The sequence below is a fragment of the Pristiophorus japonicus genome, chromosome 22, assembly GCF_044704955.1.
Source record: "Pristiophorus japonicus isolate sPriJap1 chromosome 22, sPriJap1.hap1, whole genome shotgun sequence".
NCBI lineage: Eukaryota > Metazoa > Chordata > Chondrichthyes > Pristiophoridae > Pristiophorus > Pristiophorus japonicus.
In genome coordinates this window covers 57147405-57169113 of record NC_091998.1, presented here as the reverse complement: position 1 = coordinate 57169113, position 21709 = coordinate 57147405, and the positions used below count along the sequence as shown (strand labels likewise).

Here is a 21709-nt window from a genome sequence, read left to right as displayed (position 1 = left end):
AAAACAAGGAAATGTAGAAAAATAGCACGAATCGTTACCAAAGCCAGTGTCAAGTGATAGACGGAGAACTCGCACCCAAAAAAAATAAACAAGGGGTGGGGGGAGGGGGTAGAGAAAGAGAAGCTGGGACTGAGCAGTGTATTGTGGAGAAATGGCGCTCGGTGCAGACTCGGGCAGTGGCTGAGAGAGTCCGATGTTCGGCCAACGCCCCTGCTCGGGGTGAGCGCGGGACAGACACCCCCAGAGCTGAGGGTCAACTGTCCGGGGTCACCGCGATGGTGGCACTTTCGGAAAAGAACGGAGTCGAATCAACAACTTTTGTTCCCTCCACCCCCACCCGGTCCCAAGACCAGGTGAGCTCTGGCTGCTCGACTGTGGTAGGCATCACCTCCAGGCCCTATCCCTTCACCAGCCCCAATTGGTAAACCCCTTACTGGCCCCTCCCCCCCCCCCCCCCAGAAGGTTCGGCAGAGAGAGTCCGGCTGCTGCTCCACTTCCCCCCCCAATCCTCTTCTCCTCCCACCCCCACTCCCCGCACCCCTCTTCTCCTCCCCTCCCCTCCCCCCCCCCCCCCCCGACCCCTCAACTTCTCAAACTGTGAGCCTGTGGCAGACTAGCTCACTCAGCACAGAGCGAGGTTTGAACCTGGGCCTGGTAATAGGGGTGAGGGGATTGGGGCGGGGTAGGGGGGGGGGGGGGGGGAGAAAAAATCGCCCTGCATCGCTCTCACAACCATCTCCCCCCCCACCTCCGTCAACAAATCCATGTCCAAAGTGGCGTCATCACCCGGAGCGGGGGAGCGACAGAGTACCGGAATCCCTCCCCACCACCCCCCCGCCCCCGCCCCCAACAACTCGGTGCGGATAAGGCAGTCTCGAACAACACCTTTCTGTAGTGTTCAACTTACAGTGGGGGGGGAGCGGGTGAGGAAAAGAGCAGATACAGAAACAGAACGCACCTTAACCCTCCCCTCAACCCCGCCCCCCCCAAAAAAACTTCTCCACAACACGGTCCTGCCGTCAGTAGTCACTGCTGAAGTTTCCCCTTTAAGAGCCCCGGGGTTTAATTGATGTATTCAAAAGAAAAAAAAAACGGGAGAGAAGATCCTCCTTAAAATAAACTACACACACACACACACACACAAGGTGCTATACACAAACTGTACAGAAGTAACTGTAAATTGCACACTGGTTTCTATCAACACAATACACAATACTACATCCCGTCCTGTCGGCAGGAAGGTGATAGCATACAATTATACAACATCGGTGGTGCTCAGAACGTGTCGAGACCCTGTCCGCACTGTTGCCTTTTCTCCGATAGTTTTCTCCCGTCTCCTCGCTGGGCGATAGCCGGACGCGCATCTGTTCCCTGCCACCCCTCCCAGGTCAAAGGTCACTGCGCTGGGGGCATCGGTCCCCTGCGACACCACACCGGGTACAAATCTATGGTGACATGGTACACCTTACTGGGGGTAGGTGCTGGCAGTGACTTCCCCCCCCCCCTCCCCAAGGCAGCCAAGCCTGGTTCCGGGCCCAGCGAAACTGGGCAGGCTAGTCAGCCGTGGCCAAATCACCGCCAAGCTGGACGCTGCCCTCGCCCGATGCCCGCCCCTGCGCCCAACAGGGAGTGGTCAGGAGCCGGAGCCAAGGTCAATTCACCCCCCCCCCCCCAACTTCCTCTTCTCCCCCCCCCCAACTTCCTCTTCTCCCCCCCCCCCCCCCCCCATGGCCCCAGCACGATGTTCAGCCTCCCCACAGGTTGTGTGTTTTTGTTTTGCCAGACGGTGAGAGGGACAAGTCTAGACGGCGAAAGGTCGCCGCGACGGCACATCCGGGCCGATCGGCTCCCCTTGCGACACGTTCCCGACGCCCTTTGTTTCTGCCGCCGAGCGCAGTGGGTTATTCTGGGGAACAAACCCAACAACCAAGCTCGCTGTTTTATTGGGAGGGGGGGGGGCGGGGGGCAAGGTCTAAGTGGCTGCAGGAAACGACCCCTTGGTGCCAGCTGTTGCTGGGGTGCAGTCCCATGGGAGGGGGAAGCGGACTTTCAGCATCGCACCCAAGCGGGTATCCTTCACAGGCTCTTCGACCGTGACAGGAATCACAAGCACAGCCTGAGGGGATGGGGGATGGTGAGGGATGGGTATGGGGGGGGGCGGGGCAGGGCAGGCTGAATTTAGCTCCCAGGCCCAGGAGGCACCGATGCCGACTGCAGCTAACTCAACACCTGGGATCGTCTGCTCTGTGGGGCTCAGTACCATCGGTCGGGCAGCTGAGAACGAGGGGAGGGGGAAGAAAGTGCAACAGCCCAGAGTTGATGGTCTCAGCACAACCCGTGGCCACCGCTGCCTCTCGGGGACCCTGCCTGCTCACTGCTCCCTTTCGAAGGCTTGCCGTCCTTCCTTCCTTCCTTCGTCTTTAACATTCCTTCCAGAAATCATTCCGTACAAATTTACAAAATTAACGGGGTTGGGCTGGGTTACTGCGAGATGGAGTTGGGGATCCAGTTAAAGCTTCTTCCGTTGATGCAATGATGTGTGTGGGGAGGGAGGGGTTTATTTTTCTCTCTCTCGAAAATGCGTCCATTCTTCATTCAGCGGGCACGCGCCCGCTCACAGTCCCACGTATCCTGAAATGAGTCCCCTTCAAAATGATCGCTTCATTGTATGAATGTGTGGCTCAGGATTGGAATTTATAGTGCCTAAAAGCTGTATTTCTTTCGGACGTCCTAGAGAAAGAAAGAAAGAAAGACACGCATTTATATAGCGCCTTTCACGACCACCGGACGTCGCAAAGCGCGTTACAGCCAATGAAGTACTTTTTTGGAGTGCGGTCACTGTTGTAATGCGGGAAACGCGGCAGCCAGTTTGCGCACAGCAAGCTCCCACACACAGCAATGTGATAATGACCCGATCATCTGCTTTTTGTTATGTTGATCAAGGGATAAATATTGGCTCCAGGACACCGGGGAGAACTCCCCTGCTCTTCTTCGAAATAGTGCCTTGGGATCTTTTACGTCCACCTGAGGGGGCAGACTGGGCCTCAGTTTAACGTCTCATCCAAAAGACGACCCCTCCAACAGTGCGGCGTTCCCTCAGTACTGCCCCTCCGACAGTGCGGCGCTCCCTCAGTACTGCCCCTCCGACAGTGCGGCGTTCCCTCAGTACTGCCCCTCCGACAGTGCGGCGCTCCCTCAGTACTGCCCCTCCGACAGTGCGGCGCTCCATCAGCACTGCCCCTCCGACAGTGCGGCGCTCCCTCAGTACTGCCCCTCCGACAGTGCGGCGCTCCCTCAGTACTGCCCCTCCGACAGTGCGGCGCTCCCTCAGTACTGCCCCTCTGACAGTGCGGCGCTCCCTCAGTACTGCCCCTCCGACAGTGCGGCGCTCCCTCAGTACTGTCCCTCCGACAGTGCGGCGCTCCCTCAGTACTGCCCCTCCGACAGTGCGGCGCTCCATCAGCACTGCCCCTCCGACAGTGCGGCGCTCCCTCAGAACTGCCCCTCCGACAGTGCGGCGCTCCCTCAGCACTGCCCCTCCGACAGTGCGGCGCTCCCTCAGCACTGCCCCTCCGACAGTGCGGCGCTCCCTCAGCACTGCCCCTCCGACAGTGCGGCGCTCCCTCAGCACTGCCCCTCCGACAGTGCGGCGCTCCCTCAGCACTGCATTGGAAATGCCAGCCGAGATTTTTGTGCTCAAGTCTCTGGAGTGGGACTTGAACCCACAACCTCTTGGCTCAGAGGAGAGTGTGCTGCCCACTGAGCCACGGCTGACAGAGAGAACGAGGTGAAAGGTCAATGCTTTACGTTAAGGGAAATGGAGGGGGAAGATTTGTCGGGCATCTGAAAACCCAAGGCTTGACGCTATCGGACTGCTTCCCGATTTGCCAAGGCTTGGTCTCCCGCACTACGACCCTTGACCACCCCCCCCTCATGCTGGTGGCATCTTCGCTTTCTGCCCGCCCGGGTGAAAGTTTCCAAATTGATTACACGGGATATACGGCACAGAAACAGGCCGTTCGGCCCAACCAGACCATGCCGGCGTTTATGCTCCACTCGAGCCTCCTCCCGTCTTTCCTCATCTCAATCTATCAGCATAACCCTCTATTCCCTTCTCCCCCATATGCTTGTCCAGCTTCCCCTTAAATGCATCGATACTATTCGCCTCAACCCCTCCCTGTGGCAGCGAGTTCCACATCCTCACCCCTCTCTGGGTAAAGGAGTTTCTTCTGAAATCCCCATTGGATTTCTGGGAGACTATCTTATATTGGTGGCCTCTAGTTATGCTCTTCCTCACAAGTGGAAACACTCTCTCTGTAATCACTATCAAAACCTTGCATCATTTTAAATACCTCTATTAGGTCACCCCCTCAGCCTTCTCTTTTCAAGAGAAAAGAGACCCAGCCTGTTCATCCTTTCCCTGATATGTATACCCTCGCATTTCTGGTATCATCCCTGTAAATCTTCTCTGCATCCTCCCCAGTGCCTCGATATCCTTTTTATAATCTGGCGACCAGAACTGTACGCAGTGCTCCAAGTGTGGTCTAACCAAGGTTTGATAATTTAGCATAACTTCCCTACTTTTCAATTCCAGAGACCCAGCCTGTTCATCCTGTCCAGATAGGTATACCCTCACATTGCTGGATGACAGTATAAATACTTTAGAAAAGAGCCTCAAGGCCCAGACGTGGGGAGGGAGAGAACCGTCCGAGACACAGCCAGCGAACAAAACATGATATTCCTTTTGCGAGCGCTGGTTGTAAGATTTGCATTTCGTAGAAACGTTTAAAATTCTGGCGGGTTTAGACAGGTTAGATGCAGGAAGAATGTTCCCGATGTTGGGGAAGTCCAGAACCAGGGGTCACAGTCTAAGGATAAGGGGTAAGCCATTTAGGACCGAGATGAGGAGAAACTTCTTCACCCAGAGAGTGGTGAACCTGTGGAATTCTCTACCACAGAAAGTAGTTGAGGCCAATTCACTAAATATATTCAAAAAGGAGTTGGATGAAGTCCTTACTACTAGGGGGATCAAGGGGTATGGTGAGAAAGCAGGAATGGGGTACTGAAGTTGCATGTTCAGCCATGAACTCATTGAATGGCGGTGCAGGCTCGAAGGGCCGAATGGCCTACTCCTGCACCTATTTTCTATGTTTCTATGTTTCTAATACGTTATGGATTTCTGCAACTTTCAACTTGGCAAATCAGAATTTAAAGCTGGTCTCGAATCGGACAGTGTGGGTCGCTGGGAGTGTGGTCCGATGATTTGCCGTTTATTTATTGGGAAGCCCGAGCCATTTGGCCGGGTGCCAGGTGCTGCCGGACTCCTGGTCCTCACTGATTCACCCTCTTTTGGGAACTAAAATCCCGACTGGAGTGGAACGGAATCACCGGTTCCTGCCCATCAGGTCCACCCCACACCCAAAATAATTAAAAAGTAATCCGGCCCCTCCAGCACGGTGAAGGAGAGTGGGGGTGAGCGCGTGCTGAGTTATGGTTCTTACCGTAACCGGCCCGGCGAGAGGCGCCCCCACCTATCTGGAGACGTAGGTGTACGTGCGGGGGGCGGACTGTGAGCCATCACCCTGCTCGCAGGGCACGTTCAGAAAATCCCAGATCAGGATGGTGTCATCATGAGAGCTGCTCACGATCTGGAACTCGTCGAACTGCAGCCTGAACACTCTCCCGGAATGCTCCTGGTGTGGAGGGAGGGAGAGAGGGAGAGAAACAGGAGAAAGGAGAGAGAGAGAGAGAGAGGGAGGGAGGGGGTGTTGGACAAATACCATAAGAAAAAGGCTTATTCGGAAAGAGCATTATCCCCGACTTCTCGCTCCTGGTACTGAGGCTAACTCAATGGATGCACACGTTGGCAGATTAAAGTGTTTGCAAAGTCACACGCAAGGGCCTGAATTTTCGATACGCACGGCTAAATCTTCTAAGAATTGTATACATTTCAATGAGATCACCTCGTAAACTCCAGAGAGTATCGGCCCAATTTACTCAACCTCTCGTCACAGGACAGCCCCCAGCCCAGGAATCAATCCAGGTGACCCTTCGTTGCCCCACCTCCAAGGCAAGTATATCCTTCCTCAGATAAGGAGACCGAAACTGTGCACGGTACTCTAGGTGTGGTCTCACCAAAGCCCCTTTAGTGGATCAAGCAGCGGCTTGCAAAATTCCCCCCCCTGGGATGGGGGGGGAGCATTGTCCCATGGGGAGAGATTGAGTAGACTAGGCCTATATTCTCTACAGTTTAGAAGAATGAGAGGTGATCTCATTGAACCACACAAAATTCTTACATGGTTTGACAGGGTAGATGCAGGGAGGATGTTTCCCCCCGGGCTGGGGAGTCTAGAACCAGGGGTCACAGTCTCAGGATAAGGGGTCGGCCATTTAGGACTGAGATGAGGAGAGACCTCTTCACACTCAGAGGGTGGTGAATCTTTGGAATTCTCTGCCCCAGAGGGCTGTGGAGGCTCAGTCATTGAGTATATTCAAGGCTGAGATCGATAGATTTTTGGATATTAAGGGAATCAAGGGATATGGGGATTGGGTGGGAAAGTGGAGTTGAGGTAGAAGATCAGCCAGGATCTCAGTGAATGGCGGAGCAGGCTCGAGGGGCCGAATGGCCGACTCCTGCTCCTAATTCTTATGTTCCGGCTAGGAGGCAGAAAAGAAACCAGCACAAAATGACCGGCTTCCTTTCCCCGGCTAAACCGGCACATTGGCGTGTGCGAGTGGTGACTGGAGCAGAGGTGGGAACGGGGGGTCATGGCCAAACACAGGCCCCGAGGGGAGCGGGGGGGGGGGGGCAGCAGCCAGACAGCGAGAAGCATTGTCCTTACCACCAGCGTGCGCAGGCACAGAGTCCCGGCGGGTGATCGGGGATCCAACGCAGCCACCAGGTCCCACACCTTGATTTTGCTTTAAAACACAAAGAAAAACAACAAATTTAAATCAACCCGCGAAGACACGAGTGGCCGGGTCAGCTCGCGATTTCCACAGTTCCTCCGCCAGCGGCGGAGCGCGGCCGTACTCCGTGCGCCAGGCTACCCCGGCTGTGGTGGCCGCTACATAACTGCAAGTTGTTGTTGTTGTTGTAGTAGGGATTTCAGGATACAATCACAGATGCATATCGAGCCCAGCCTGCTGGGAGCGCCGCGCTGTCGGAGGGACGGTGCCGAGGGAGCCCCGCGCTGTCGGAGAAGCGGCGCCGGGGGAGCGCGATGTCGGAGGGGCGGCGCCGGGGGAGCGCCGCGCTGTCGGAGAAGCGGCGCCGGGGGAGCGCGATGTCGGAGGTGCGGCGCCGAGGGAGCGCGCGCGCTGTCGGAGACGCGACGCCGAGGGAGCGCGCTGTCGGAGACGCGACGCCGAGGGAGCGCGCTGTCGGAGACGCGACGCCGAGGGAGCGCGCTGTCGCAGGGGCGGCGCCGGGGGAGCGCCGCGCTGTCGGAGGGGCGGCGCCGGGGGAGCGCCGCGCTGTCGGAGGGGCGGCGCCGGGGGAGCCCCGCGCTGTCGGAGGGGCGGCGCCGGGGGAGCCCCGCGCTGTCGGAGGGGCGGCGCCGAGGGAGCGCGCGCGCTGTCGGAGGGGCGGCGCCGGGGGAGCGCGCGCGCTGTCGGAGGGGCGGCGCCGGGGGAGCGCGCGCGCTGTCGGAGGGGCGGCGCCGGTGGAGCCCCGCGCTGTCGGAGGGGCGGCGCCGAGGGAGCGCGCGCGCTGTCGGAGGGGCGGCGCCGAGGGAGCGCGCGCGCTGTCGGAGGGGCGGTGCCGAGGGAGCGCGCGCGCTGTCGGGGTCCCGTCTTTTGGATGAGACATTAAACAGAGGCCCCGTCTGCCCTCTCAGGTGGATGTACAAGATCCCATGGCCACTATTTGAAGAGCAGGAGAGTTATCCCCGGTGTCCTGGGGCCAACATTTATCCCTCAGTTGATATCACAAACAGATTATCTGGGTCATTATCACATTGCTGTCTGTGGGAGCTTGCTGTGCACAAATTGGCTGCCGCGTTTCCCACATTACAACAGTGACCACACTTCAAAAAATGCTGCATTGGCTGTAAAGCGCTTTGGGATGTCCTGAGGTGGTGAAAGGCGCTATATAAATGCAAGTCTTGCTTTCTTACCCATCGTAGGCCCCGCTAACGATCCGCTTGTTGTCAAAGCGGATACACCGGACGAGCTCCTCGTGCCCCTCCAGAACGCGCAGGCAGGCACCGCATTCGATGTCCCACAACCTGCAGCGGACGGAGCAATGAAAGATTAAAGTAACATCGAGCTCCAAAAAACAGGTAGGTGGCAGTGACTGAACCTCTCCGCATTGCTTTCCTCATTGAAGACGCTCCCTTAAAACCGGCCACTTTGACCGAGCTTTTGGTCAGCTGCCCGAATTCCTCATGTGGCTCGGTGTCAAACCTTGTGCGATAACCACGCCTTGGGACGTCTTACTACGTTAACGGCGCTATATAAATACAAGCTGTTGTTGCCGAGATGGGCAGCGATGGGTTCGTTGTTTGGGGGTAGGATCTTCAAAGGGGTTTCCTTCTGCTGGCAAGCGCTACTTTCAACGCAGGAGATATCCCTGTGGCTGCTCCCTGCTGTTAAACGGAGGGAGACGAGTTCGCCAGTTACTGCTGCCCACTTTAATCGGGAGAATGCAGAACCCATTTGCAGAATGTGCGCAGTGGGTGTCACAGGTTGGGTTCAAGTCCCACTCCAGGGACTTGAGCACAAATATCTAGGCTGACACTTGCCACACTGTCGGAGGTGCCATCTTTCGGATGAGACGTTAAACCGAGGCCCCGTCTGCTCTCTCAGGTGGATGGAAAAGATCCCACGACCACTATTGGAAGAAGAGCAGGGGCGTTCTCCCTGTTGTCCTGCCCAATATTTATCCCTCAATCACCATCGCTTAAAACAGATTGTCTGGCCATTATCACAATGCTGTTTGTGGGATCTTGCTGTGCGCAGATTGCCTGCCACGTTTTCTACATTACAACAGTGAGCACACTCCAAAAAAGTACTTTAGAACGTCCCGGGGTTGTGGAAGATGCTACAAATTGCAAGTTAGTACTTTCAAGCACGGCTGTTCCTGCCTTGAATAAATGGAGCATTTCTAGAGGTTATAACTGGCAACTTTGGGCCTGAACGGCTCTCGCTCTGCAGCCGATAGAATCGACTGCCTGTTGTAGTGGGGACTGTAGCTTGTGTAACTTTACAGGAGCTGGTGTGGGGCAAGGGGAGACGTACCGGATGGTGTTATCGGACGAGCCGCTGACCACAAGCCTGTCCCTGTACTGTAGGCAGGCAATGCCTCGCTTGTGTCCGTTCAACGTCCGCACAAACTCACAGGACCCAGTATTCCACACCTGGCGGCGAGAGAGATGGAGTCGGTGTTATTATCACAACAGTCACAGCAGGTGGACAGATAAGAAATGTGTCGATTTAAAAAAATACATCATCAGGGAATCTAAAGGAGAGAGAGAGAGAGAGAGAGAGAGAGAGAGAGAGAGAGAGGGCGAGGGCAAGAGATTGGGAAAAATTCCTGTACGCAGAGGGAATAGTGGGACAGGCGGAGCGTGAGATAATCCTGGGGAACGGCAGGAATCAATGCAACGTTAAACTCGTGAAGGCCAAGAGGAAATTCATTTGAGGTTTTGTAATATAATGAAGAGTTTTGATAGAATTAACAGGGAAAGACTATTTCCTCTGCTGGATGAGTCTTTGCAGACCAGTTCAGAATCAGAAGGTCGCAGGTTGAGCCACTCCAGAGACCTGAGCACAAAGGCCAGGCTGACACTCACAGTGCAGTGCTGAGGGAGCGCCGCACTGTCGGAGGGGCAGTGCTGAGGGAGCGCCGCACTGTCGGAGGGGCGGTGCTGAGGGAGCGCCGCACTGTCGGAGGGGCGGTGCTGAGGGAGCGCCGCACTGTCGGAGGGGCGGTGCTGAGGGAGCGCCGCACTGTCGGAGGGGCGGTGCTGAGGGAGCGCCGCACTGTCGGAGGGGCGGTGCTGAGGGAGCGCCGCACTGTCGGAGGGGCGGTGCTGAGGGAGCGCCGCACTGTCGGAGGGGCGGTGCTGAGGGAGCGCCGCACTGTCGGAGGGGCGGTGCTGAGGGAGCGCCGCACTGTCGGAGGGGCGGTTGCTGAGGGAGCGCCGCACTGTCGGAGGGGCGGTGCTGAGGGAGCGCCGCACTGTCGGAGGGGCGGTGCTGAGGGAGCGCCGCACTGTCGGAGGGGCGGTGCTGAGGGAGCGCCGCACTTTGAGGTGCCTCCTTTCAGATGAGACGTTAAACCAAGGCCCTGCTCAGGTCAACATAGGAGATCAAGGAAGGCTCGGGTCCTGGGCCAATATTTGTCCCTCAACCAACACTCCCAAAACCTGCCGTTCCTGTGAAGAATGGGTACTTTGGTGGGTGGTTAATGGTCGTTGACCCGAGTGTCTCAGCACCTTTAGGAGAGGGAGAAGAGGAAGGATAGACAGATAGTGAAAGGAGGAAGAAGAGCGAAGTCAATCTTACTTTGATGGTCCGATCGCCAGAAGCAGACACGATGTACTTGTCATCAAAATCCACGACGTTGACGGCAGCCCTGTGCCCGACCAGGACTCGCCGCAGAGTGATGTCGGTGGAGGTGCTCATGTCCCACACGGCGATCGAACGGTCCTTCGAGCAGGTCACCATCATCCCATTGGTGAAACGCAGGTGTAGTACGGCCTCGCAGTGATGGATCAGCGTGTTCAACATCTCCCCAGTGTTCACATCCCAAACCCTGCATCGGGCAAATAGCAGCCCTGTTACACTGGGGCATCGTACACTGGGCGCGGGGGGGGGGGAAGGGAGAGAGCGAGAGAGCGCGAGAGAGAGCGAGAGAGAGCGAGAGAGAGAGCGCGAGAGAGAGAGAGAGCGCGAGAGAGAGAGAGAGAGGCGAGAGGCGAGAGAGAGAAATGGAGGGAGAAATGGAGGGAGGGAGAGAGGGAGGGAGAGAGGGAGGGAGAGAGGGAGGGAGAGAGGGAGGGAGAGAGGGAGGGAGGGAGGGAGGGAGGGCGGGCGCGAGAGAGGACGAGGAATGGAGGGAGGGAGAGGGGGAGAGAGGGAGAGAAATGGAGGGCGCGAGAGAGCACGAGGAATGGAGGGAGGGAGAGAGCGAGGAAGAGAGAGCGAAGGTGATGAATGGCCCAGTATGCAGAGATTGACCCCGTTCCCACAGGCACTCGGTCTGTCTGACTGGGATGACCGGGGAGTGAGCGATCTCCCCCTCGATAGCCCCGGGGGTTTTATACACATTGCCAAACGCAGCAAACTGGCGGCTGGTCACGTACCTGACTGTGGAGTCGGAGGAGCCAGTGATGATCACTTTGTCATCGTACTGTAGGCAGAGCACCGAGCCTGTGTGGCCCGTCAGAACGTTCTTACACTCCAGTGTGTTCTTGTCCCAAATCTGGAGAAAGAACACATCGGGGTTTAATGCAATGGAGCTTCTGGTTTATTCCCAGTCTTCCCGTCCCCATCCCACTGAGAAAAATACATCACCCTCTCCCCACCAACCAAACCCAGCTCCTCACCCTCAGCATCAGCCGTGGCTCAGAGAGGCGAGAGTGCTGCCCAAAGTGGGTAGGTTGTGGGTTCAAGTCCCACTCCAGGGACTAGAGTACATAAATCCAGGCTGACACTCCCAGTGCAGTACTGAGGGAGCGCCGTACTGTCGGAGGGGCAGTGCTGAGGGAGCGCCGCACTGTCGGAGGGGCAGCGCTGAGGGAGCGCCGCACTGTCGGAGGGGCAGTGCTGAGGGAGCGCCGCACTGTCGGAGGGGCAGTGCTGAGGGAGCGCCGCACTGTCGGAGGGGCAGTGCTGAGGGAGCGCCGCACTGTCGGAGGGGCAGTGCTGAGGGAGCGCCGCACTGTCGGAGGGGCAGTGCTGAGGGAGCGCCGCACTGTCGGAGGGGCAGTGCTGAGGGAGCGCCGCACTGTCGGAGGGGCAGTGCTGAGGGAGCGCCGCACTGTCGGAGGGGCAGTGCTGAGGGAGCGCCGCACAGTCGGAGGGGCAGTGCTGAGGGAGCGCCGCACTGTCGGAGGGGCAGTGCTGAGGGAGCGCCGCACTGTCGGAGGTTCCGGTGAGGCATTAAACCGAGACCCCATCTGCTCTCTCAGGTGGACATAAAAGATCCCAGGACACTATTTTGAAGAAGAGCAGGGGAGTTCTCCCTGGTGTCCTGGGGCCAACATTTATCGTTCAACCAACATCAGTTAAACAGATTATCTGGGCATTATCACATTGCTGTTTGTGGGAGCTTGATGTGCGCAAGTTGGATGTTGCGTTTCCCACATTAGAACAGTGACTGTACTTCATTGGCTGTAAAGTGCTTTGACACGCCCGGTGGTCATGAAACATAGAAAATAGGTGCAGGAGTAGGCCATTCGGCCCTTCGAGCCTGCACCACCATTCAATATGATCACGGCCAGTAAGCAATCTCGGGTTCCTCACCCTCTCCCAGGTTCTTGTCCAAATTGCCGCCAATGTCTGGATATTCTTGCTGTAGTAGAGAGAGACAATAATTGCAGCGCGCACTCCAGATGTGGACAGACCCAGGGCCACATCTGGAGTTCATTCATTTTCTTTCACTAAAAAGATGATTTTCTGGGACTAGCAGCGTGAGCGGCCCGGGGAGATTGGCGAAGTCCGCACACAGCAGGCGGCAGCCTGGAACTCACAGAGCTCGGTGCAAACCAGACCCGTGTCCCCATCGCAATAAAACCCAACCCAAAGCCCATTTCATCATCACGCCCACCACAAACCCACACTGCGCGAATCACCAGAAAACGCTCCCCAATTCCGCGACTGCTCCGCTTACCTTGATCGTGTTGTCACGCAAACCACTGATAATTTTCTGGTCATCGTACTGTAAGCAGTAGACCCCTTTACTGGTCTCGCTGTGGCAGTGTATCCGTTGCAAGCCATGATGTCCGCACCTCCAGTTGGACTCGATGGTCTGAAGAGAGACAATCCATCTTTTGTTTCGTTACTTGTCCAATTACCACCTCCATTGGCCTTGTGCCATCAGCCCTTTCTTTCATTTAATCACCCCGAGCCTCCTCCATGTCAGCCGTGGCTCAGTGGGCAGCACCCTCGCCCCCGAGCCAGAAGGTTGCGGGTTCAAGTCCCACTCCAGAGACTTGAGCACAGAATTCAGGGCGACACTCCAGCACAGTACCGAGGGAGCGGCACGCTGTCTTTCTGATGAGACGTTAGACTGAGGGCCTCAGTTTGTTCTCACAGTTGGTTGTAAAAGATCCCGTGGCCACTGTTTTAAAGAGGAGCAGGGGAGTTCTCCCCAGTGTCCTGGGGCCAACATTCATCCCACAACCAACATCAGTAAAGCAGATTAACTCTGCATTTATCGCATTGCTGTGTGTGGGAGCTTGCTGTGTGTGGGAGCTTGCTGTGCGCAGATTGACAGCCGCGATTCCCTGCACGTGAACTGGAATTAGTTATTGGTGAGGCGCTTTCCAATGTCCCGAGATTAGTCAAGGCACTGTAGAAATGTAAACGCTGCTTCACAGAAAGACTTCCTTTCTCGTGATCTGTGCGTCGCGTAAACCGGTTCCGAGAGAACAGGCTGCGGCCTCTTACCTCGATGTCCTGGATGATTTGTGGGTATAGCGATCTGTAGAAGGAATCTGGAGGCAGAATTCCGTCGGAGGGCTTGTTTTTGAACAGGTACTGGATCCTGCAGCACAAACACAGTCCGTGAGCTCCGCAGCAACCAGACGCAAACCTCTCAACTCACAGCACGACCCGCACCCTGTCTCAGAGAGGCTGCAGCGCTCACACAGGCCAGCATGCTCTTCCAGCCTGTCCCAGGACACTCGGCAACTTTAAACACAGCGACTTTGCAACCGGCCACCTCAAGAAATCGAGGGCTTTTTAAAAAAAAAGTTGGTGTTACAATGCTGCCCCCCGCCTGAACTTTAGCGCTACTGCAAGTGAGGTGGTGCAGCCCAACAGGCTCCGAATTTCGACACTAAAAATATTGCGGTGCCATCATTCGGATGAGACATTAGTTTCAGAATAAGGGGCCGCCCATTTAAGACAGAGATGAGGAGGAATTTCTTCTCCGAGGGAGGAGAGTCTGTGGAATTCTCTGCCCCGAACAGCTGTGGCGGCTGGGTCATTGAATATATTTAAGGCGGGGATAGGCAGATTTTTGAGCGATAAGGGAGTCAAGGGTTACGGGGAGCGGGCGGGGAAGTGGAGCTGAGGCCAGGATCAGATCAGCCATGATCTCATTGAGTGGCAGAGCAGGCTCGAGGGGCCGAATGGCCTCCTCCTGTGCTGTAAATTTCTATGATTCAATTCTATGATTCACACATGTACATGTATGCTTAGCTCCACGATAGCAGTGCTCACATGAGGAAGAGGTTCTACAGATGGAAGGGTGGCAGTGGAGGAGGGGGGGGGGAAATACATCTCCAGTGAGACATCGCGCCTGAATCCGTGGGAGATTGTTGGCTGTGAACAAATGTATTATATTTTCTTCAGCCACTTTAAGGTGGAGACATAAATAAATCTCTGTCCGTCACGTTGGAGAATAGCTCGTTATTTTTTTCGTTGAGGGTGTGTTTCTGTTAAATCAAAGTTCAAAAAAAATAAAAATGTAATCTTCTGTCCTCCTTTAACAAATGTTTGTGCACCAGGACTGTGTGTATTTAAACAAAATTTGTGATGAAAAAGTTAAGTTCCGCATTTTATTCAAATAAAATCCCTCCAATTTGAATAATGGAACAGAACAGTTCATCCAAAGCACAGGAACAGGTGGAGGCCATTCAGCCCCTCGAGCCTGTTACACAGGAACAGGTGGAGGCCATTCAGCCCCTCGAGCCTGTTACACAGGAACAGGAGGAGGCCCATTCAGCCCCTCGAGCCTGTTACACAGGAACAGGTGGAGGCCATTCAGCCCCTCGAGCCTGTTACACAGGAATAGGAGGAGGCCATTCAGCCCCTCGAGTCTGTTACACAGGAACAGGAGGAGGCCCATTCAGCCCCTCGAGCCTGTTACACAGGAACAGGAGGAGGCCATTCAGCCCCTCGAACCTGTTACACAGGAACAGGAGGAGGCCATTCAGCCCCTCGAGCCTGTTACACAGGAACAGGAGGAGGCCCATTCAGCCCCTCGAGCCTGTTATACAGGAACAGGAGGAGGCCATTCAGCCCCTCGAGGCTGTTACACTGGAACAGGAGGAGGCCCATTCAGCCCCTCGAGCCTGTTACACTGGAACAGGAGGAGGCCCATTCAGCCCCTCGAGCCTGTTATACAGGAACAGGAGGAGGCCATTCAGCCCCTCGAGCCTGTTACACTGGAACAGGAGGAGGCCCATTCAGCCCCTCGAGCCTGTTATACCATTGAATGAGATTATGGCGGATCTGTATCTTAACTCATGGAGTAGCTTGGTTTATACGAACTATCTTTGTTTGAGATCTGTATAAACAGCTGAGGGGCAACGGTGTAGAATACAATGCAAAAATGAACATTCCACTTCAAAACTTGGCAGTGTTTTGGAGTTTAACCTGACCTGCGACAGGCTATAAATAGCTGCTTGAATAGTATTTAAATTCAGGAAATTACGAGACAAAGGATTGGGAATTAATTTTCTGCCTTATGTTTTAGAGACACATTTTAGTTACTGTAAGAGCCCTAACACGTCTGTGCCGTTTGATTCTCGGTCAGTTTGCATGGGAAGGGGTGGGACACGGAAGTCCTGCCACGTTCTGTCAATGACTCGTCTTGTCCTCAGTTTAACTTTGACCTCCGGGTCCCATTGTTTGCCTGCTGGGACTGTGAGTGTCAGCATGATATTCCACTGCACGAGGCATCACACAGACACACACGCACCTCCAGCAGGGAGGAGGGTGGCTGTATCTGGTGATTCTCTTTCCCCCCCCACTCCCTCTTTCCCCCCCGGCTCGAGGAGGGGAGACTGACCCCACAACCTCCAGGGCCTGGGGGGCTCGGGCTGACACGGGCGGTGTGATCGCCCTCGGAGCCTGGAGATCCCCACCCTCGGTGATAGCTGTGGCTCAGGGGGCAGCACACTCGCCTCTGGGTCAGAAGGTTGTGGGTTTGAATCCCACTCCTCTGATTTGAGCACATAAATCTAGGCTGACACTCCATTGCAGTGCTGAGGTGAGGGAGTGCTGCACTGTCGGAGGGGCAGTACTGAGGGAGCGCCGCACTGTTGGAGGGGCAGTACTGAGGGAGCGCCGCACTGTCGGAGGGGCAGTACTGAGGGAGCGCCGCACTGTCGGAGGGGCAGTACTGTCGGAACGCCGCACTGTCGGAGGGGCAGTACTGAGGGAGGGGCAGTACTGAGGGAGTGCCGCACCGTTGGAGGGGCAGTACTGAGGGAGCGCCGCACTGTCGGAGGGGCCGTCTTTCGGATGAGACGTCAAACCGAAGTCCCGTCTGCCTTCTCAGGTGGATGTAAAAGATCCCATGGCACTATTTCGGAGAGGAGCCGGGGAATTCTCCCTGGTGTTCTGGGGCCAACATTAATCCCTCAACCAACATCACTAAAACAGGTGATCTGGGTCAGTGTCACATTGCTGTTTGTGGGAGCTTGCTGTGCGCAAATTGCCTGCTGCGTTTCTGACATTACAACAGTGACTACACTTTCCGGTGGCCGTGAAAGGCGCTATATAAACGCACGCCTTCCTTTCACGCGCACGAGCGACGCTCACCAGCCCCTCCGCTCCGACAGCCCCTTCCAAAGCGAGTCCGTGCGCACCATCCGCTCCATCAGCTTTTTCCACAGCATCCCGTCGGAAATGACCCGGTACCATTCCTTACACACCAGCTCCGCGGCGCACAGGGACCGCGCATCCAGGAACGACAGGATGTTCTCGGCAATGTGATCCAGGCCACGGGCTGCACAGGCACAGAGACAACCAAACGGTTAAGGGCAGGAACGTGGACAAAGCAAACGGCATGTTGGGCCATGGCCGCCCCTGCCTCAGCTCTTCTGCTGCTGAAGCCCTCGTCCGTGCCTTTGTTGCCGACGGACTTGACTATTCCAACGCACTCCTGGCCGGCCTCCCATATTCTACCCTACGTAAACTAGAGGTGATCCAAAACTCGGCTGCCCAGTGTCCTAACTCGCACCAAGTCCCGCTCACCCATCACCCCCTGTGCTCGCTGACCCGTGTCCTAACTCGCACCAAGTCCCGCTCACCCATCACCCCCTGTGCTCGCTGCCCCGTGTCCTAACTCGCACCAAGTCCTGCTCACCCATCACCCCCTGTGCTCGCTGCCCTGTGTCCTAACTCGCACCAAGTCCTGCTCACCCATCACCCCCTGTGCTCGCTGACCCGTGTCCTAACTCGCACCAAGTCCCGCTCACCCATCACCCCCTGTGCTCACTGACCGACACTGGCGCCTGGTTAAGTTACGCTGAGATTTCAAAATTCTCATCCTTATTTTCAAATCCCTCCATGACGTCGCCCCTCTCTATCTCTGTAATCTCCTCCAGCCCCACAACACCCCCACCGCGATGTCTGCGCTCCTCTAATTCTGACCACCTGAGCATCCCTGATTATAATCGCTCCACCATCGGTGGCCGTGCCTTCTGCTCCCTGGGCCCCAAACTCTGGAACTCCCTCCCTAAACCTCTCCGCCTCTCTTTCCTCCTTCAATACGCTCCTTCAAACCTACATCACCTGCGCTAATTTCTACTTATAAGAACATAAGAAATGGGAGCAGGAGTAGGCCATTCGGCTCCTCGAGCCTGCTCCGCCATTCAAGATCATGGCTGATCCGATCATGGACTCAGCTCCACTTCCCCGCCCGCTCCCCATAACCCTTTATACATTGTTTAAGAAACTGTGTATTTCTGTCTTCAATTTATTCAATGTCCCAGCTTCCACAGCTCTCTGAGGCAGCAAATTCCACAGAGTTACAACCCTCAGAGAAGAAATTTCTCCTCATCTCAGTTTTAAATGGGCGGTCCCTTACTCTAAGATCATGCCCTCTAGTTCTAGTCTCCCCCATCAGTGGAAACATCCTCTCTGCATCCACCTTGTCAAACCCCCTCATAATCTTATACTTTTCGATAAGATCACCTCTCATTCTTCTGAATTCCAATGAGCAGAGGCCCAACCGGCTCAATCTTTCCTCATAAGTCAACCCCCTCATCCCCGGAATCAACCTAGTGAACCTTCTCTGAACTGCCTCTGGTGTCAAATTTTTATCTCATAATATTCCTGGGAAGCGCCTCGGGACGTTAAAGGTGCTATATAAATACAGGTTGTTGTTTATTACAAGAGAATTTGAGTACAAGAGTAAAGATGTCTTACTGCAATTATATTGGGCCCTGGTGAGACCACACTTGGAGTACTGTGTACAGTGTCGGTCTCCTTACCCAAGGAGGGAGTGCAACGAAGGTTCACCAGACTGATTCCTGGGATGGGGCGGGGGGGGGGAATTGTCCTATGAGGAGAGATTGAGTAGACTAGGCCGATATTCTCTGGAGTTTAGAAGGAGAGGTGATCTCTGAAACATACACAATTCTTACAGGGCTTGACAGGGTAGATGCAGGGAGGATGTTTCCCCCCGGGCTGGGGAGTCTGGAACCAGGGGTCACAGTCTCAGGATAAGGGGTCGGCCATTTAGGACTGAGATGAGGAGAAACTTCTTCACTCAGAGGGTGGTGAATCTTTGGAATTCTCTGCCCCAGAGGGCTGTGGAGGCTCAGTCTTTGAGTAAATTCAAGACAGAGATCGATAGATTTTTGGATATTAAGGGAATCAAGGGATCTGGGGATAGTGCAGGAAAGTGGAGTTGAGGTAGAAGATCAGACATGATCTCATTGAATGAGATCATGTCAAGGGGCCGAATGGCCGACTCCTGCTCCTATTTCTTATGAAAACGAGTTTCCATCGAGCGGTTACCTCAGACCTCTTGTTGCCCCTGTAACCATGTGACTGGCACAGAAACGGGACAACAAATGCCAGCTCGCTGCCACCAGAGCGCGCCCGTGTCCAGACCCTGGGAGAACACCCTAAACCCCGCCACTTCCTCCTCGGCTGCAAACCTCCAATCCACCCGCTTCTCTTCCCCCCGCCACTGGCTGCCGCAGGTGCTTTAAATAGACGCTCTCGCTGCCGCCCGCGGAGCTCACAGCATCACAGCGCAGGAGGAGGCCTTTCGGCCCGTCGCGCCTGTCCCGGCTCTTTGGTCGAGTGATCCAATTAGTCCCATTTTCCCGCCCCTCCCCCCACCCCCCCCCCACCCCCCCCGCTCTTTCCCCACAGCCCTGCCAGTTTTTGCTCTTCTGCCGCTGATCGTACTAAACCCTGGCTCTCACCCACGTCGATCCAATGCTTGTGTTTGGCCACTGGGATATTGTTGTGACTTCATCGTGCTCATTGTTCCAGCGGCATTTCTCCCTTTCTATCCAGTAACTAGGTCATTCCCCTCCCTCCCCTCCATACCCTGTCCCAGCTGCCTCACCTCCTCCTCTCCTTTCCCCCATCCCTCCCACGCCTCTCTCGCTGTCCATCCCTCCCTCTCCATCCGTCCCTCCCTCCCTCCCTCGCCCCTTTCTCCCCCTCCCTCCCTCCTTGCCCCCCCCCCCGCTCTCTCATTTGCCAATTTCCATTTTTCTTTTCACCGTTTCTCCATGGGATCTTGAAGCAATTGTTTCCCCCTTCCATCCCCCATTGAGGGGGCATCAAAGGTTAATTGCGCAGCGCGAGGCTGGAGGCACGTGTAGTCACGGGGAGGGCAACAGCGAACCAGTTCCCCAAGTCACCAGGCTTATTCAATTCAATTTCACAAGTTGGGATCGGAATTCGGAACCTCTGGGTTGACGGCACGATGGGCCGAATGGCCTCCTTCTGTGTTGTACGATTCTGCGAGTGACTGAGCTCCCAGCGACTGCACTGCCCACGGTGGTCCCAGCCGTTTCCTTCCCCCTCCACCCCCCCCCCCGCCCCCACGGAGCTCCCAGCGACCGCACTGCGCATTCTGCTCTCAGCACCCCCCCTCCCGTTGCACACTGTGGTCCCAGCACCCCCTCCTCCCATTACACGCTCTGCTCTCAGCATCCCTCCTCCCGTTGCACACCATGGTCCCAGCAGCCCCCCCTCCCGTTGCACACCATGGTCCCAGCAGTCCCCCCTCCCGTTGCACACTGTGGTCCCAGCAGCCCCCCCTCCCATTGCACACCATGGTCCCAGCAGTCCCCCCTCCCATTGCACACTGTGGTCCCAGCAGCCCCCCCTCCCATTGCACACCATGGTCCCAGCAGCCCCCCCTCCCGTTGCACACTGTGGTCCCAGCAGCCCCTCCTCCCATTGCACACTGTTGTCCCAGCAGCCCCCCCTCCCATTGCACACTGTGGTCCCAGCAGCCCCCCCTCCCGTTGCACACCATGGTCCCAGCAGCCCCCCCTCCCATTGCACACCATGGTCCCAGCAGCCCCCCCTCCCATTACACACTGTGGTCCCAGCAGCCCCTCCTCCCGTTGCACACCATGGTCCCAGCAGCCCCCCCTCCCATTGCACACTGTGGTCCCAGCAGCCCCCCCTCCCATTGCACACTGTGGTCCCAGCAGCCCCCCCTCCCATTGCACACAGTGGTCCCAGCAGCCCCCCCTCCCATTGCACACTGTGGTCCCAGCAGCCCCTCCTTCCGTTGCACACCATGGTCCCAGCAGCCCCCCCTCCCATTGCACACCGTGGTCCCAGCAGCCCCCCCTCCCATTGCACACCGTGGTCCCAGCAGCCCCCCCTCCCATTGCACACTGTGGTCCCAGCAGCCCCTCCTCCCGTTGCACATCACGGGGTCCCAGCCCCCTCCCCTCCTGCACGGTTGTCCCAGCCCCCTCCCCCACAGCGTACCTGGCAGGACCGTGATGAAGTCCCTCTGCAGCATCGGTTTAAGGTAGGAGTTGATGTGGCCGTGTTGGTAGTGACACATTCGGGATATCAAGTTCTCGACGAATTCCACCTGATCGGTCTCGGTCCACTGATCGAAGTACTTCACACACTGCTCCTTCTGCTTCTCATAACTGGTGGAAGGTTTGTGCTGCTTGGCTGCGATCATACTAGATGTACCGTTGCTGAGCTTAGTCTGCAAAGGAATAAGAATTCTTTATTGAAAAGAGAGAGAGAAAAACAGTTCCGATTAGGTGCAGCAACTTCTGTGTCCAACTGCAGAGGGCCTTTAGGTGGACGGCAACCGCTTAAAGTTCTAAGTTTCTGCCAAAAATATATTGGCATTATCACAAATGTAAAATCTTCCGTCAACCCGCGTAATCGGGCAGCGCAAGAGAATGCGTTAACAAACATTCATGGATATATTTTTGCAACAACTGAATGCAACAACTTTTTAAACGTGCCTCTGCACCTGACGGAACGAGGGCCCCTTGTGTGGCAGAAACCCGCCCCGTGCGTTCTCCATCTGGGGCCAGCTCCGGGCAAAACCATTTCGAAACCAGGGTTAAAGATCGCGGGAACTCGATTTACGCTGGACACGATTTACGCTTTTAACACTCCCCGATGTTTTACCCTGGTTTGGCTGATTTCCCCCAGAATGCGCTGATGAAACTAGCGGGAACACTACTCCTCGCTTCCCCACCCCACCCCCTCTCCCCCTCCTGCCCCCTCCCCCTCTCTCCCCAGCCCGCCTCACCCGCAAATTTACAAGATGCAGCACTGACTGAATTCC

General features: G+C 56.1%; 1 protein-coding gene across 2 annotated transcripts in view; it reads right to left on the bottom strand.

Moving 5' to 3' along the window:
- Window positions 1-1729: 1729 nt before the first annotated feature.
- The window catches only part of LOC139235050 (beta-TrCP), a 37204-nt gene continuing 17224 nt past the window's right edge, over window positions 1730-21709 (bottom strand). For both annotated transcript variants that reach the window (XM_070866167.1, XM_070866169.1), the window contains 11 exons: window positions 20881-21112; window positions 16723-16909; window positions 13618-13714; window positions 12839-12976; window positions 11310-11428; window positions 10510-10759; window positions 9241-9359; window positions 8118-8228; window positions 6843-6921; window positions 5502-5693; window positions 1730-2730 (listed from right to left, as the gene is read on the bottom strand). In XM_070866167.1, the coding sequence (XP_070722268.1) occupies window positions 5532-5693; window positions 6843-6921; window positions 8118-8228; window positions 9241-9359; window positions 10510-10759; window positions 11310-11428; window positions 12839-12976; window positions 13618-13714; window positions 16723-16909; window positions 20881-21112 (1494 nt within the window). In that variant the 3' untranslated portion in view covers window positions 1730-2730; window positions 5502-5531. The remainder of the gene's footprint in view (window positions 2731-5501; window positions 5694-6842; window positions 6922-8117; window positions 8229-9240; window positions 9360-10509; window positions 10760-11309; window positions 11429-12838; window positions 12977-13617; window positions 13715-16722; window positions 16910-20880; window positions 21113-21709) is intronic.